The 13,673-nt window shown below is 35.9% G+C and overlaps 1 protein-coding gene across 1 annotated transcript in view; it reads right to left on the bottom strand.

The window, feature by feature from the left end:
- The window catches only part of LRRK2 (leucine rich repeat kinase 2), a 64,837-nt gene that overhangs the window by 40,119 nt on the left and 11,045 nt on the right, over window positions 1–13,673 (bottom strand). The window contains exons 7-14 of the mRNA XM_053977814.1: window positions 10,925–11,056; window positions 8,331–8,450; window positions 7,090–7,214; window positions 6,493–6,572; window positions 5,635–5,738; window positions 3,863–3,992; window positions 3,185–3,309; window positions 1,437–1,570 (exon numbers count right to left, since the gene is read on the bottom strand). Of these exons, the coding sequence (XP_053833789.1) occupies window positions 1,437–1,570; window positions 3,185–3,309; window positions 3,863–3,992; window positions 5,635–5,738; window positions 6,493–6,572; window positions 7,090–7,214; window positions 8,331–8,450; window positions 10,925–11,056 (950 nt within the window). The remainder of the gene's footprint in view (window positions 1–1,436; window positions 1,571–3,184; window positions 3,310–3,862; window positions 3,993–5,634; window positions 5,739–6,492; window positions 6,573–7,089; window positions 7,215–8,330; window positions 8,451–10,924; window positions 11,057–13,673) is intronic.

Raw genomic sequence — 13,673 nt, 5'->3', positions numbered from 1 at the left:
TCTTAAGTATGTGAAGTTACAGCTGATGTGACAATCAATAACAACAATCACAATTCCAAAAAGATTTTCTTATCAACCATCAGTTTCAGATCTCATAACTTCCCCAGATTTTCATATTTGATTCTGAAAATATTCCCTAGCTACTTTTCTAATGAAAAATTGGATTTTTTTCCTTCAAGTTCTCATTGATAAGTTTACGCCATTTTTCTAGGTCAAGCAGAGGGAGAAAATGTACTTCCTTTGTGGTTAAAAAAGAAAAAATATGGTTTAAATATGGGTTTTCGGTTTGGCTTTTTTTGGGGGGGGAACTGAAACAAGTGATCAACACGCTGGCAACTGAAAAATATTAAAAGAAAAAGATATGAAGCAACATACCTATTACCATCCCCCACTTTTAGATGGAGGAAATCTAGATGAGGCCTAGATCTCTCTCACAGAGAGTGTCACAGCCACCACAAATCTGCAAAATCTGCAAAATTATTTCAATGGAGTCACATCCATCTTCTTCCTTATTCTGTCTCTAGTTTTTAATTAAATGTGTCAATTTCTAGCCCTTCTGGCTGATATTGTGGTACCCCAAACCACAAACCAGTTGCATTGGAAAATGCAATCAAGATGATCACAAAACACTGAAGACCTTCTCAAGCAAAAATTATTTAACCTCCTTTGTTAACTCCTATATCTGATACCTTCAGGTCAAGATGTCCTTTAGACACTCTAGAACTATTTAACTGATACATTATTTGCTCTGACTTCTATAGTAAGAGACATAAATTTCCTTGACTGAATCTGTTTGGCAAGTATAAAATTCCCGAGAGGGACTTCTAAAAAATTAGGAATTGCTATGTTTTGATTGTGGTCATGTGAACCTTGAAAACCTTGTAGACATTGGATTCTTCTGAAGGCCATGAAGTTAAACATTTCCAATCACTAGGATTTAAGGTTAATTTGCTGTGCAAAGTTCCCAGTGTTTCCTTTGCATAGACTGAAACAGCCTTTCATTTTTCAGCTTCTCCTTCAAGGTACTGTGAACATTCTATTTTACAGGGAAAAAATTGAACAGTGAAAAGAATGCAGACAACTGAGTTGTCCACTCAGTTCTATGTGTAGCTGAGGTGTAGGCATAAGGACACTTTTTGTATGTACACTAGCCTGTTTTAAGAAAAAAATAAATACCAAATAAACTGTATCCTTGAAAAAAACCCTAGCCTTTTTTTTTTTTTTTAATAAATATCCTTTGGAATTACTGTATAAAGAATCATCTAATACACTCAATTAACCATCCTCTAACCCTAAAAAATTCATAAAACTTGGGAGTTAAGAGTAATTCTATCAAATCAGTAGAGAAATCAATGCAGAACTAAAACTTACAAATGACTCACTGTTTCAAGTGTAAAATAATGACAAAATTCATTAGAATAAAGCTTTAACTATACCCTGTTTAAAGCATTAAGCACCAATGAGTGAGTTCCCTCCAACAGACACTGGCTTTTAATGACTTTTCCTGTAAGTGCAAAAGCAGCATCTCCCACATCTCTGGAAGAACCATTCTGGTGTTCATTCTTTGTATCTGTAACAATGGAAAACAGCCTTCCTCAGAACAGCAGATTTCATATTCTCCCCACCATTAACCCAGTAATACAATCTAACAATCAAATGAACACTGAGGTCACTCTGAGAGCATATTTCATATTTACTTCCAGAAAACTGCATTGCAGAGACTGGAATCCCTCCAGATTTACATTGTAATGTGAGTACATTGTGCTTGAAAGGAAAATTTCACCACATATTTGCTCACTGCTTACCATGAAAATACAAAATTGTGCCAAAGAATCTGTTCTAAGATACATTGCAATATATTACTTTTTTGAGCTATGGAGTTTCCTGATACCTACTTCAGAATGCCTCTTCCTTCTGGTAAAGAGACACATAGAGAAGCTATAAACTATTTGTTCTTGCTCACTTGGCAGCACATCATAGGACAAATTTTACACACAGATGACATTAAGTGGAATGTGAGCAAATACAAAAAAAACAGAGAAAGGTCTTTCAGATTTACCCTTCTTGTAGCATTTGGCACTTGCAGTCAAGTGACACTACAGAAAGTACCCAGAGATCCTTTCAAAGTCACTTCAGCACTCATATTTATTGTGATTATTATTTTTCCCATGAATTTCTTTTTTATTCCCTAATTAACCTGCAAGTTCCAACATCCAGTTGGTGCTCTCTGTGTTTGATTACACTTTAGAAGGGCCTCACTTCCAGGATATTGGCAAGCAAAGTGCCTTGCCTCCATGTTAGAATACATATATCAAATTTAAATCTTGCTCTTCATTGAAAAAGAGAAAAGTATTAGAATTAGAATTCAAATAATAGAAGGAAACTGATAATCTGCAATCAGTCTGCATAAAAACCAGGTTACTATTTTCAGAGTTATTAGTTTTGTAAATGTTCAGCTCAAACTGCTGAGAGATACTTGCAAAAAAGTTGTTCTGAAAAAAACATCAGTACCCAATGTCTGTACTCCTACATTCAGTATCAGAGGAAAAAAGCAAGATTTATAGCAGGACACTGACAAAAAGAGTTAAAACTTTTCCAAAATTATACTAAAGCCATAAAATTAATAAAGAACATTTTCCACCCTCTGGATTGCTGAAAAAGAGGGTTCTTTTTTTTTTTTTGAAAAGGAATTTCTAACTAAACTAGTCCGTTTAGTTTCTCCTTTTTGATAGAAAGTAGTATATAACTACTATAAATATATAGATCACTGTCCAATTTTTATGTTCCTTCCAAGACACACTATCAAAACAATTGCATTTTGTGGTACAACAATGTTCATGTCATTATCATGGTTTGCTCTCAAAGGGCATTGATGATGCAAACCACAATGACACTGATAGCTCCACACTCATTCCCTAAATTCCTTCAAAGGAATGGAGCTAACTCTTCACTGATAAAATCAAGGGGAAATCAGCAGTGATAATTTTGGTCTGTTACCTTCAATACCTCAAATATTTTCTCCCATCTTGTATGTTCCTAAAGACTTACAGCTGTTCTTTGCTATGTACAGAACTGCAATAATTTTTTGAAGTCCCATTAAAGGCTGTCTCATTAGATAAGAAAGACTAAAACCCAGCTATCTGATTCTATTCTCTGATTTGGTGTATGCCTTTGGATGACTTACTGGGCATCATGAAGTGTAAAAGGACTCGAAGTGCTTCCAGTTGTACAGAGAGTGATTTTTCATGTTTCCTCATGGCTTTTACAACTTCTGATACTGCTACTGTCATTACATCCAGATGAGGGAAACTGGAAATATTGTTTACAAAATAAATAAAAAGAATGCATTTCTAAATTTCACATATATTTGTCCTTAAATAACACTGTATGATAACCCTTTGGAACACTGTAAATCTGAAACATAAATTAAACGGTGGTACTTTTCTTCATCATAGCACACTATTTTCATGCCATTCCATTAATTCAGTCTGTGTAAACAATTGCATCCTAGCCAACAAGAAAGTAATATTAACAAAATGATATTTTAATATTCAGAGGTAATTTTGTGGGAAATTTCTTATTTCTCAATGGAATTCAGAGTGGCTAACAGAAGGGGAGACCACCCAGCAACTGTCTATTTGAATCTCACTGCTCAAGAACCATGAAGGAAAGAACATGCAGCTCCCTACATACGCTCACTTGGGCATTTGGCTACAGGGCTTACCAAATTCCATGTCTTAAACAGGGCTGTCAGTTTGTGGTCAATTTCACTACCAGTCAACAACTTCACTGTAATCACTCTTGGCACAGAATCTCAAAACTCTTCACCATGAAAGTGGACATGCATTTCTACTTTTATTACCTTCCTTCAAAAACATGATTCAGAATCCTGCAGGCACTTTCAACCACTTCAGGAGAATGTGGATGTTTCCTCATTATATCCAAAACATTCATATGTATGCCTTTAGCCAGTAGTGTCTTCCTAATATTTACTAAAACACAAAACAGCAAGCATCCTATAAGTAAGTCTTTCTGTGTAGTTCTCAAAACTAACTTTTTTTCCCTCCTTTTTTTTCCAATGTTTTTGCCTCATCAAGCAGACATTATAGTATAAATTAAAATGGGAAACAATTTGAGCTGAAGCTGACTTATATTTGCATAGCTTAATCAAACACCTTATAATTTCTGACTCTCTAATAAGTTTCTATACATCTGCTACTTTTACTTAGGTAAAGTTAACATATGGGAAGAAGAATGTATAGCCTCACTTATATTTTCAGAAATATTAATTCTTAAACTTTTTCCTTGTAATTGCATTCTGTGATCATGTAGGAAAGCTAGAGCTTAGAACTTAAAAAAAACTCTTCTAACTTCCAACGTTAAACTTAAAAAATGAACTTATATTTATTAATTCTCTTTACTTTGTTAATTCACTTTTTGCAAATTCAAATATCCAAGCACATGTTGTAGCTATAACTGTAACTAATAAAAGTTAGAACACTATTAAAATTATCATAGTAACTACCACCAAATCTTGTTATTCCCAGGTCAGTACATCCATTTCAGATGGTTAGTTCAAGCAATACTGCATTATGCCAGAAGGTTTTACTAAGCTTCTTTATGTCTATCATTTCTACTGTAAGCACATTAATTCAAGGGGAAAACAAAAAGAATAATAATTAAAAAAAAAAAGAAGAAAAACTTGCTTTAGACTTCCAAAAGGAATCAGAGGCCCACTTGTCAGTAACATGCTATGAGACTACCTGGTATATGACAATAGTATGCATACATTTATGAGATCTATTTCTCAGTATAGATACATATTGATCTCATAAATAATTATAAAACCTTTTCTGTGTTACGTTTTACGTACTTGGATGGCCCAATAAACTGGTGATAAAACAATGCTTTCTCACCTAGAGAATGGTAATTAACTGCTAGGATTTTTCTTCCTATCTAGCCAGTGATTTTCAATGTGCAGTCTGCAAACCCCTTGAGGTCCATAACCACTTCAAAGGATTCTGTGAAAGTTATCTAATAAAAGCAGGCCAACTGTCAGTAGGCTTAAATACTCTACTCAGGGGTCCACATCTCCACTGAAAAATTTTGAGGGGGTCTGCAAATTGAAAAAAGTTAGGAAACCATGTTAGGGACACGATCAGGAGGAAAGCAATCTTGAAAACTGTCATGCACATGCTTAAGTTTCTACACAATTTGATCCACTGAAGTCAACAGGACTGTGTTAAGCAAGAAAGTGGTATTTGTTGGGCTATGTTCCTTATTCATGTGATTTTTCAACAAATGCTCCTCTTGACGAAATTCAAACATGTGATAAATATTTAAACAAGCATACAAAGAGAGCACAGTTTTTTTCATGTCTCCTACTCCAAAAAGTAGCAATTGCAACAGAGAGAGAGAGCTCTGGAAGAGAGCTCTTTATTTCCTCATATTTTTTGATACTAGCCAACAGTAACTTCTTCAAAGCAAGGAATAAACTTCCTACTTATCACAACAACATAATATTCTAATAACAGGGAGTATTGTATTCATTCAACAATACACTAAATTCTCTTTAACGTTTTTGCAATAACTTTCTGCTTAATGAGAAAGAAAAGATTCATTAAAATCCCTTACCATTTTGTTGTGACAAAATTGCCAAGGTACTAGCAGCTGCCTGAAACACTTTTGAAGAGGAGTGCATCAGCATGGAAAGCATCACTTCTCTGTCTATTGGGAACCTTTCAGAGAGAAACAAATCACTGCACATTGATTGTATTACAGCAGTTACTTCATAATTGCATTTCAGTTTCTTAAAAAGGTATTACATAACATAATTAAAATTTCAGGTGATTGCTCTTGGTTTCTAATATATTTCCAGAGCAAAAGCTGACTTAGAAAACCCTTTTTAACCTATGCAACTTTGTCTAATCTGAGTCTCACTGAATTCCTTGGAACCATGCTTTCCAAGGGACCTGAGATCCAGAAAGGGGTATGAACAGGCTTACAAAAAATTGAACGACTAAAATTTTAAGGAAATCTGAGAAAAAGTTTAAGTAAAATGGAAATTTGTGTCTTATCCATGCCCAGTAGATTCTCCCTAATGAGGCAGCATTCCCTCTACAATGCCTTTTCATCTGTTTTGTGGGAAAATGAGCACTGCTTTTCTACACTCTTTACATGCTAGGTATCTTAATCTTGTCTACTTTCCCAATTCTTACATTCTTTATCCCTATTGCAACTGAAGACAAAATTCTTATGAACTGTAAAAATTAGCTCTAATAGGCTCTGTTCTGACCCGTTATGAAAACACTAGCAGATTTTCCTGAGTCAAGGTTAGCACACTTTGGAAGCAACTTTCCCAGGTGTGATTGATCACCATGCATTTCATCTACTACAAAACTAAAAATACATGAAAAGTGAAACATCAAATAGCTTAATAACAGACACTCATTTTTTTTCATTTCCAAAAATCTGGTTTAAGACAGCACTGACTGATTTTCTCCATCTCCAATCTTCTCATGAAGGTTGCGTTGATACAGAAACAGATTTTTCAAAGCCCAGCACGCAGCCTCCTAAATATAAGCCGAGACAAAAAGATTAAGAAAATATACCTCTACAAGATAAAAATATATGAAAAAACTTAGTTTAACTGCTTTTCAGTTCACAAAAGAGGTACAAAGCACTTTATGTAGAAATATAACAAAATGTACACTTATAGCTCAGATAGGCCCGAGTTACAAACATGTGTGACAGTCTCATTATTCAATATGAATTTTGATAGCTATTTCTGCTGATAGGCCTGTGTTTGGCTGTTGGATACAAAAGAGGTATGTAAACAACAATCTTTTCATGGCCAAAGTTTCAGGTACAAGCCTCATCTTAACTACCTACATTTGATCTGAAGAAGTAACTAAAACCTCTTGAGATGAACATAGAAAGGCAGCAAAGGTAAGATTTATTCCAAATCTAAGCCAGACATTAAGGCCTTTTTTTTAGCCTGAGGATATGGATGAGAAAAGCATGCTTCTAAACATTTTATTCAATACATAATACAGTCTTTCCATATTCCCATCACCCATAATTTCTCACCAGCACATCTGTATTTTTTCGGTGCAGTTCTAATGCTCTGTAACACGCTTCCAACCAGCATAACTTTTCTTCCTCCTCCTCTTCTTTTCTCTCCTCTAAGTCCCGGTTTAAGAATATTGTTTCAGCTTGAAATATAAAATATTTACAATAAATTCTTACTGTGAAAACAAAACACCTATGTCTTAACCTCTCTGTAGTCATGGAGGCACTCACACTGGCAATGTGTAAAAATCAGTGGGAAGATAAGCCTTTTCTGGGAAGGGAGATATCTTTTGATATAAACTCTGAGACAGACTTGAAAAATGTCTTCAAGGTTATAAAGGGAGTGAAAAACTTAAGTGTAGTGTAGTAAACGAGTCACACTGTTACAGATCAGTCTAGGCTTTGGCTCTGAAAAGACCTGCATGTACCTCTTTTTGTTGTGTATTTACGTACAGAATACCACAGACATAAAATATAAATGTGAATAATTTGCATGGAACCACTTATTACAGAGCCATCTACACTCTGAAGTAATGTTGTTAAAAAACAAAATGCAAATTGCAGTTGCTCAGAGAGAGATAGCTCAGAAAGTGCAACAGAATTTGAAATATATAATTTTCTACCTGTGATTTTCAGCAATTAAGGGAAAGAAAGAGATACCAACACTGAGCATAGTATCTGAGGCATAATGGAATGTGTACTGATATCTAATCTTTGCTATTCTGGGGACTCTTAAACAGCATTTCTAGTGACTTTTATATGGAACAATTACTAAAGGACAAAGAGGATCAGAGACTTAGCTTTTTCCCACTAGCTAACTAATTTCTGTCTGAACTGTACTCAAGGAAAAGTTTACATCTTTTAATTGATTTCAGAACTCAAGCACAAGCACAAGCATTGATTTTGTGTTGCTATCAACTGCCACTGTCATACCTGGCAAACACAACATCAAATACGTGTTGTTATCACTAGAGACTTTATGTTAAGTAGGGATTATCCAAAATTTGTGTATGAATAAACAGTTTGCTCTGTTCAGATCTGTGAACATAACTTACCAGCTCTGAACAAGGTGCAGATGTTGGGCATATGATATGAACACAGTCTTATCACAGTGAAACAGTAAACTGTAATAATGTAGGAAATCTAGCTTTGTTGAAGCTGTCCTGCCTGAGGCTTTTGTGTTAAAGAAATGGCGTTTGAAATTATTACAGGAAATTACTAGAGTGAAAAAGTTAACAAGTAGACAGAGATTTACTCACTTAGAAGAGCCAAACAACTGAGAGCTGCAGCTTGTAACTTTGCATTTACAGGATATGTTGTAACAGCCTTCACAATGACTTCTGGAACCTTATGCAATACAAGGATATTGAAAAAATTTTCTGAAACCAGATAAGATATCAAATTAATACAAACACATATCTAGAGCTTTACATGCATTTAACATAAATTTCTCAGCACACAATGTACAAACTTTGTAACAAATGCTGTTTTTCTTACTACAGGGCTTGACACCAAAATTTTATTTGTAGAAAGAAGAGGTTAAGGATAAAATAAAAGTTGGGATCTACAGTCTTTGTGGGCCTTTTTATTTATTTTTTTTTTACAAGAGGCAGAAGTTTAATGCAAAATGAAACACACATTGTCATCAAATTAAGAAAAATACAATTGGTGTATCACTTGCAGACTTCCTGCCAGGAAGCAAATGCAGTCCTGGTCCTGAATTCCTGCAATGATTTGATTTATCCTCTGACACAAGTAATTTAACCCTAGTTTACTCTCTGGTTTTACCCTCCTCATTAAATAAATCAAGGCCAGCATTATAAACATAGAATAGATTCCTTCTGGAACAGAAGAAAGCCTTTGGAAAATATATTTAAAGCATAACAATAATTGTAAGTTGCACAGTATTTTGTATTACAGGCTGAATATAAAGCACTCTCCAAAAAGCAAGCAAATTCAAATAACTTCCTTGTTTGGAAGTATTATGCAGAAAATAATAGACCAACACTCACTTCGTCAAATACGGTTTGATAGCTATGGCTTCTATTTTGATATTCAATTTCATTTAAATCTTGATAAACAAAAATGAGAATCAGAGTAGTAATGTGAAAGATCAGTTGTGTGGGCATGTTATATCAGCATTGCTGTTTCTTAACATATTTTAATGAAAAAGGTATTTTTGTGTAAATGCATTACTTACCTAAAGAAATTAATATACCTAGGCTATGTGATGAGGAATTCTGTTGGACTTGAGCTGACCAAACAGGTATCAGCCAGTTAAAATTCCAAAGACAGTCAAATCTAGGATAGCCGTTACCAGATTAGCAAGAATGCGTGATGGTGATTTTGGAAACTAGTAGATGCTAACTTTACCATTTACTGCCAGTTAACATGGGTTTAGGAAGACAGTGTTCATCAGAATAATCTGGGAAGCAACACTGGCTATACATATGAAAATCTTCCAGACTATTTCCAGGAGCACCTAACAATTTCACACCTGTTCCCATAACTGCAAGGTGCTGTGAACACCTCTTCTGTAACTCTACTACAGTAGCTCTTTATTAAGATGAATGGCTCAAAGAAGAAATGGATCTTGTGGGTTTTCTTCTGCCGCTCTTCATTGGTGGTCAGCATAAACACATGGCAAACATCTGATTGAAACCAGGCTGGTTGCACTTACAGCAAGATCAAGGCCTGTCAACCAAGTTGCTGTGTTCCCACAAGTGCTTGGTTTCCCTGCCTATCTTCAGTTAGCCTTGCACAGCAAACTGTTCAAGGTTAGCATCACCTCTTGCCAAAAAACCCTGCAATTACCACCTCAACAGACACCACATTTCCTTAAAAATCTTATCCACTTTTCTGAAGGGGAATGGAAAATTGCTCTGGGTTCCACTCAAGTCTGATCTGTATTTTCTACCATATCTGCACGAAGAAATGGAAACTGATGGTGAAAGGATGGCACCGACTTTATTATGGGGAGTCATGCACTGGTACCAGCATCTGCAGTAGCTTCAGAACACCACCTGCAAAAATTGGGAAGTCTAACTCTTGATGAAGAAGAACCAACTATGGAGTGAGGGCTGCTCAGGCAGCTGCTTACAGTGGGCTTGCATGCAGCAGGGGGAGAAACATATTTATTTTCAGCTTCCTACTACGTGGTTCTTGGCAAGTGCTCAAATGGATTTATTACAGTCGCACATGTGAGAACAGAGCTGCTAAGAGGCACAACTTTCTGCCTCTGACATAATTTCTCTTGATGTGACACCAGCCCATTTTAGCCCAGACAGCTAAAGTACTTTTGTTCAAGTCAAGATAAGTCCAGAATCCAGTGATTCATTCACTGTTGCAGCACAGGGGGCCCCCAAGACAGGCATCATCACTGTCAGGAATGCAGCACAGGTCTCTGAAGATAAATGCATTGCAAGGAGGAAAGCTAGAGTTTTAGAGAATACTTTTCAACTAATTCTGTGGCACCAGTTGTTTCTCACACATTTACCACTGGCACTTCAAAAAATGAAATCTCTAAGTAATTTTCTTCTTTTCTATAGTAACTTTATACAGAATCAGACCTACTGATTTCCCATTCTCCTGTTGTGCTTCTCACCCTTTTTTGTCTCATTACTTATTTCTAACTTGAGTCTTCTATGGCAGCTGCTCATTGTTACTTATATTTAACACATAAGGACACCATATTGACTGTGAACAGGGTTTTGCATCATTAGACATAAGGATCTATGCACCACTATGAGGATTTACTGGAATAGCAGTTTTTGCCTGTAAATGCTCCCAGTTAACTCCGACTCTTACACAGCCAGAATAAGCTGACTTTATATAAACAACTTTGTGAACTTACCCAATGTAAGCTTGTGCAACAAACAGCAACTCACTTCCTGAACTGTTTCACTACTGGGGAGAGTTTTCATCATTTCCACTATAACATTGTAGCAGCGAACATTTCCCGACATGAGCACTTCAACATTGCTGGCTAAAGAAAGAAACAGAAACAAAAACTGCTTCTTAATAGAGAGGTGGGGGGGAAAAAGTTGACTGGATTCTAATTCAGACTTCAGTTAAATAGATTTATTTAGAGAACTGTGACTATATTGCAGCTTTTACCTTGCATCTTGAAAGAAAGGTGGCTTTATTTCTTGATATGCTTATAAAAGACATAAATGTCTATAAACATTTGGAAACTATTCATTAAAACAACACTTTCTTACCTAGAGAGTGGTAATTAATTGCTAGGATTTTTCTTCCTACCTAGCCAGTGGTTTTCAATGTGTAGTCAAAATTCAGATTAACATTTTTTGTTTTCTCCCGTTCTGTATCAGGCCATTTAACAGAAACCTCCTCCCAAACTAATCTTAGGTAGTTTTTTTCCTTAAATGTGAACAAACTGTGTGTTTTATAAATCCTATATCAATCTTATAAATGGTGTTTCTAACGTGATTGTGATCAAGTACACATTTTACAATATTTCAGTAATATTTCCAGGGGCATAAAATTAAGAAAAAATTTAGATTTTTTTCTCATAAAATTTATTCTGTAGTAATTTATTTGATTTAATAATGATTTTCTGAGTTTTCCTTCTTTTTTAGGGGGCAAGTTAGGAACTTATTATTTTCATACAAATTAGTTCTACTGTATACCTGTTGTGTACTGAGGGTACTGAAATTTTCATCCTATGTTCCTGCAAAATTTTGAAAGCCATTGCACACCCTGTATTTCACAGAATACAGAAGGTTGATGTTGGAAGGAACAGCTAAAAGGTCACTGTGTCCAACCCACATGTTCAAGCAGGGCTGCCTACAGCAGGTTGTCCAGGTGGCTTCTGAATATTTCCAAGGATAGAAAATTCACAGCCCCTCCAAGAAAACTGTGCCAGAGCTTGGTCACTCTCACCCTGTTTACTTTCTATTACTCAGGCCAGATACAGAAATCAACAGGACAATCACATGAGCCCATACAAAACCAGCATGTATTCATTCCAACTGAGGACAGAGTGATCCCACATATAGTAATTTCAGGCAAAACAGCATCATGGTAGTTAAAACACAGTGTATGAAAGCATCCTCGTAGTATTTCTATCCAGGGTATGAGACAGAATATGAGCCCAAGAAATCTTGGCCAAAATCCTGGCCCAAATGAATGAAAGGGAGTCCTGTCACCAGCTTCAAGGGAGTTAGCATTACTGTGCTGAGGTCTATAAATTTTCTTAATTGTTCTTTCAACAGCTTGGCTTCCCTGGATACAACATAATAGAAATATTCAGAACTGTATTATTAAAGATGATTACCCTTTTTAAAAGAGCAGCAAATCTTTAAAATAATACAGCTCTAAATATTAAATAATGACAACCTATCAGATGAAAAAGCAAGCTCTGAATGGGAAGCATTTCTGAAGCACTCTATTTGATAGTGAAGGAATGTACCTTTCACAACGCTTTAATAGGACAGCCGTTTATCATGTCATTCTCAACTGAAATCACACATTCCACAAAACAGTATTGCATCATTCCACAGTAAGTTATGATTTCAAAGGTGATACTTATGAATATAGTATAATAGTCAGACAATTCCAAAATTGATCACTACGGAGACAGCATAATGAACTGCGTGTTGAAATCTGCAAGATCCAAGCAATGGCACATCTGCAGCAAGTCATCATATCCCAGAACAAGATAGAGAAAAAGAGGTGGAACAGATCTCATTTAATCTTAACCACCAAAACTTGGTCATCTCAACAAATGATGATGAGATCTGAGCACTCTGTATGGTGACTCATCCCAGCTAGTTTAGAGTTAGGTAAATTTCCTCTTGAGGTGACTGTTCCTCCCTAGTAAACAGAGCCCAAGCCTGGCTGGCTCCCTATGCCTGCCATTTAGATGGGTAACATTCTGTGATCCACCACTCCACACTGGAGGACAGTCAGCAGCAAAGCATTTTTCTCATGCCACAAATACTACTGAGATTAAAGAGCTCTTGTACACCCTTATCCTACAATTTCTTATAACGTGAGCCAGAACCAAGTCTAAGTATGTATTAATGAAAGGCATAGCGAGGTACTCATTCAGAATAGAGACTTGAACTTCAGGGTATGGGGAGACATTTGCTACTGGATAAGTTACAGTGTGTACTTAACACTGAATTATCTTCTCTGTGGTGGCCTTAAAGGAATATATTTTGTTGAGTTCTTGAGGGATGTCACCAACCAAGAGTATGAATACCAGCTTTGAACATTAATGTGCAAGTAGTCTCTGTTCCTCTGGCTTCAATCTTTCATATTAGAAATGAGAGTATTAAATACCTACTTTAGAGCACGTCTTTTTCATGCCTTCTCTTGTTACACTTTGTATAATTATTTACTGTTTTGAAAAGGACTTAAAATCTGGCATCCTCTTCCCTAGAAAACAGCAGTAACTTCTGGGCTAAGGAAAAATTATTTCTGACTCAAGGAAGGGATACTAAACTTTTAAAATACAAACTGGAACAGCAAGAATTTTGAGAAACGGGAACTAGATAGCTTGGAGTCTGATGAAATGTGAGACACTTCAGTCTAGTTCTCATTCAGTGGGCATTCATGGGGCCAGCACAGTTCCTATA

This window comes from Vidua macroura, chromosome 5, assembly GCF_024509145.1.
Source record: "Vidua macroura isolate BioBank_ID:100142 chromosome 5, ASM2450914v1, whole genome shotgun sequence".
NCBI lineage: Eukaryota > Metazoa > Chordata > Aves > Passeriformes > Viduidae > Vidua > Vidua macroura.
The sequence above is the reverse complement of the archived record's forward strand: the minus strand, read 5'-3'. Positions and strand labels throughout refer to the sequence as shown.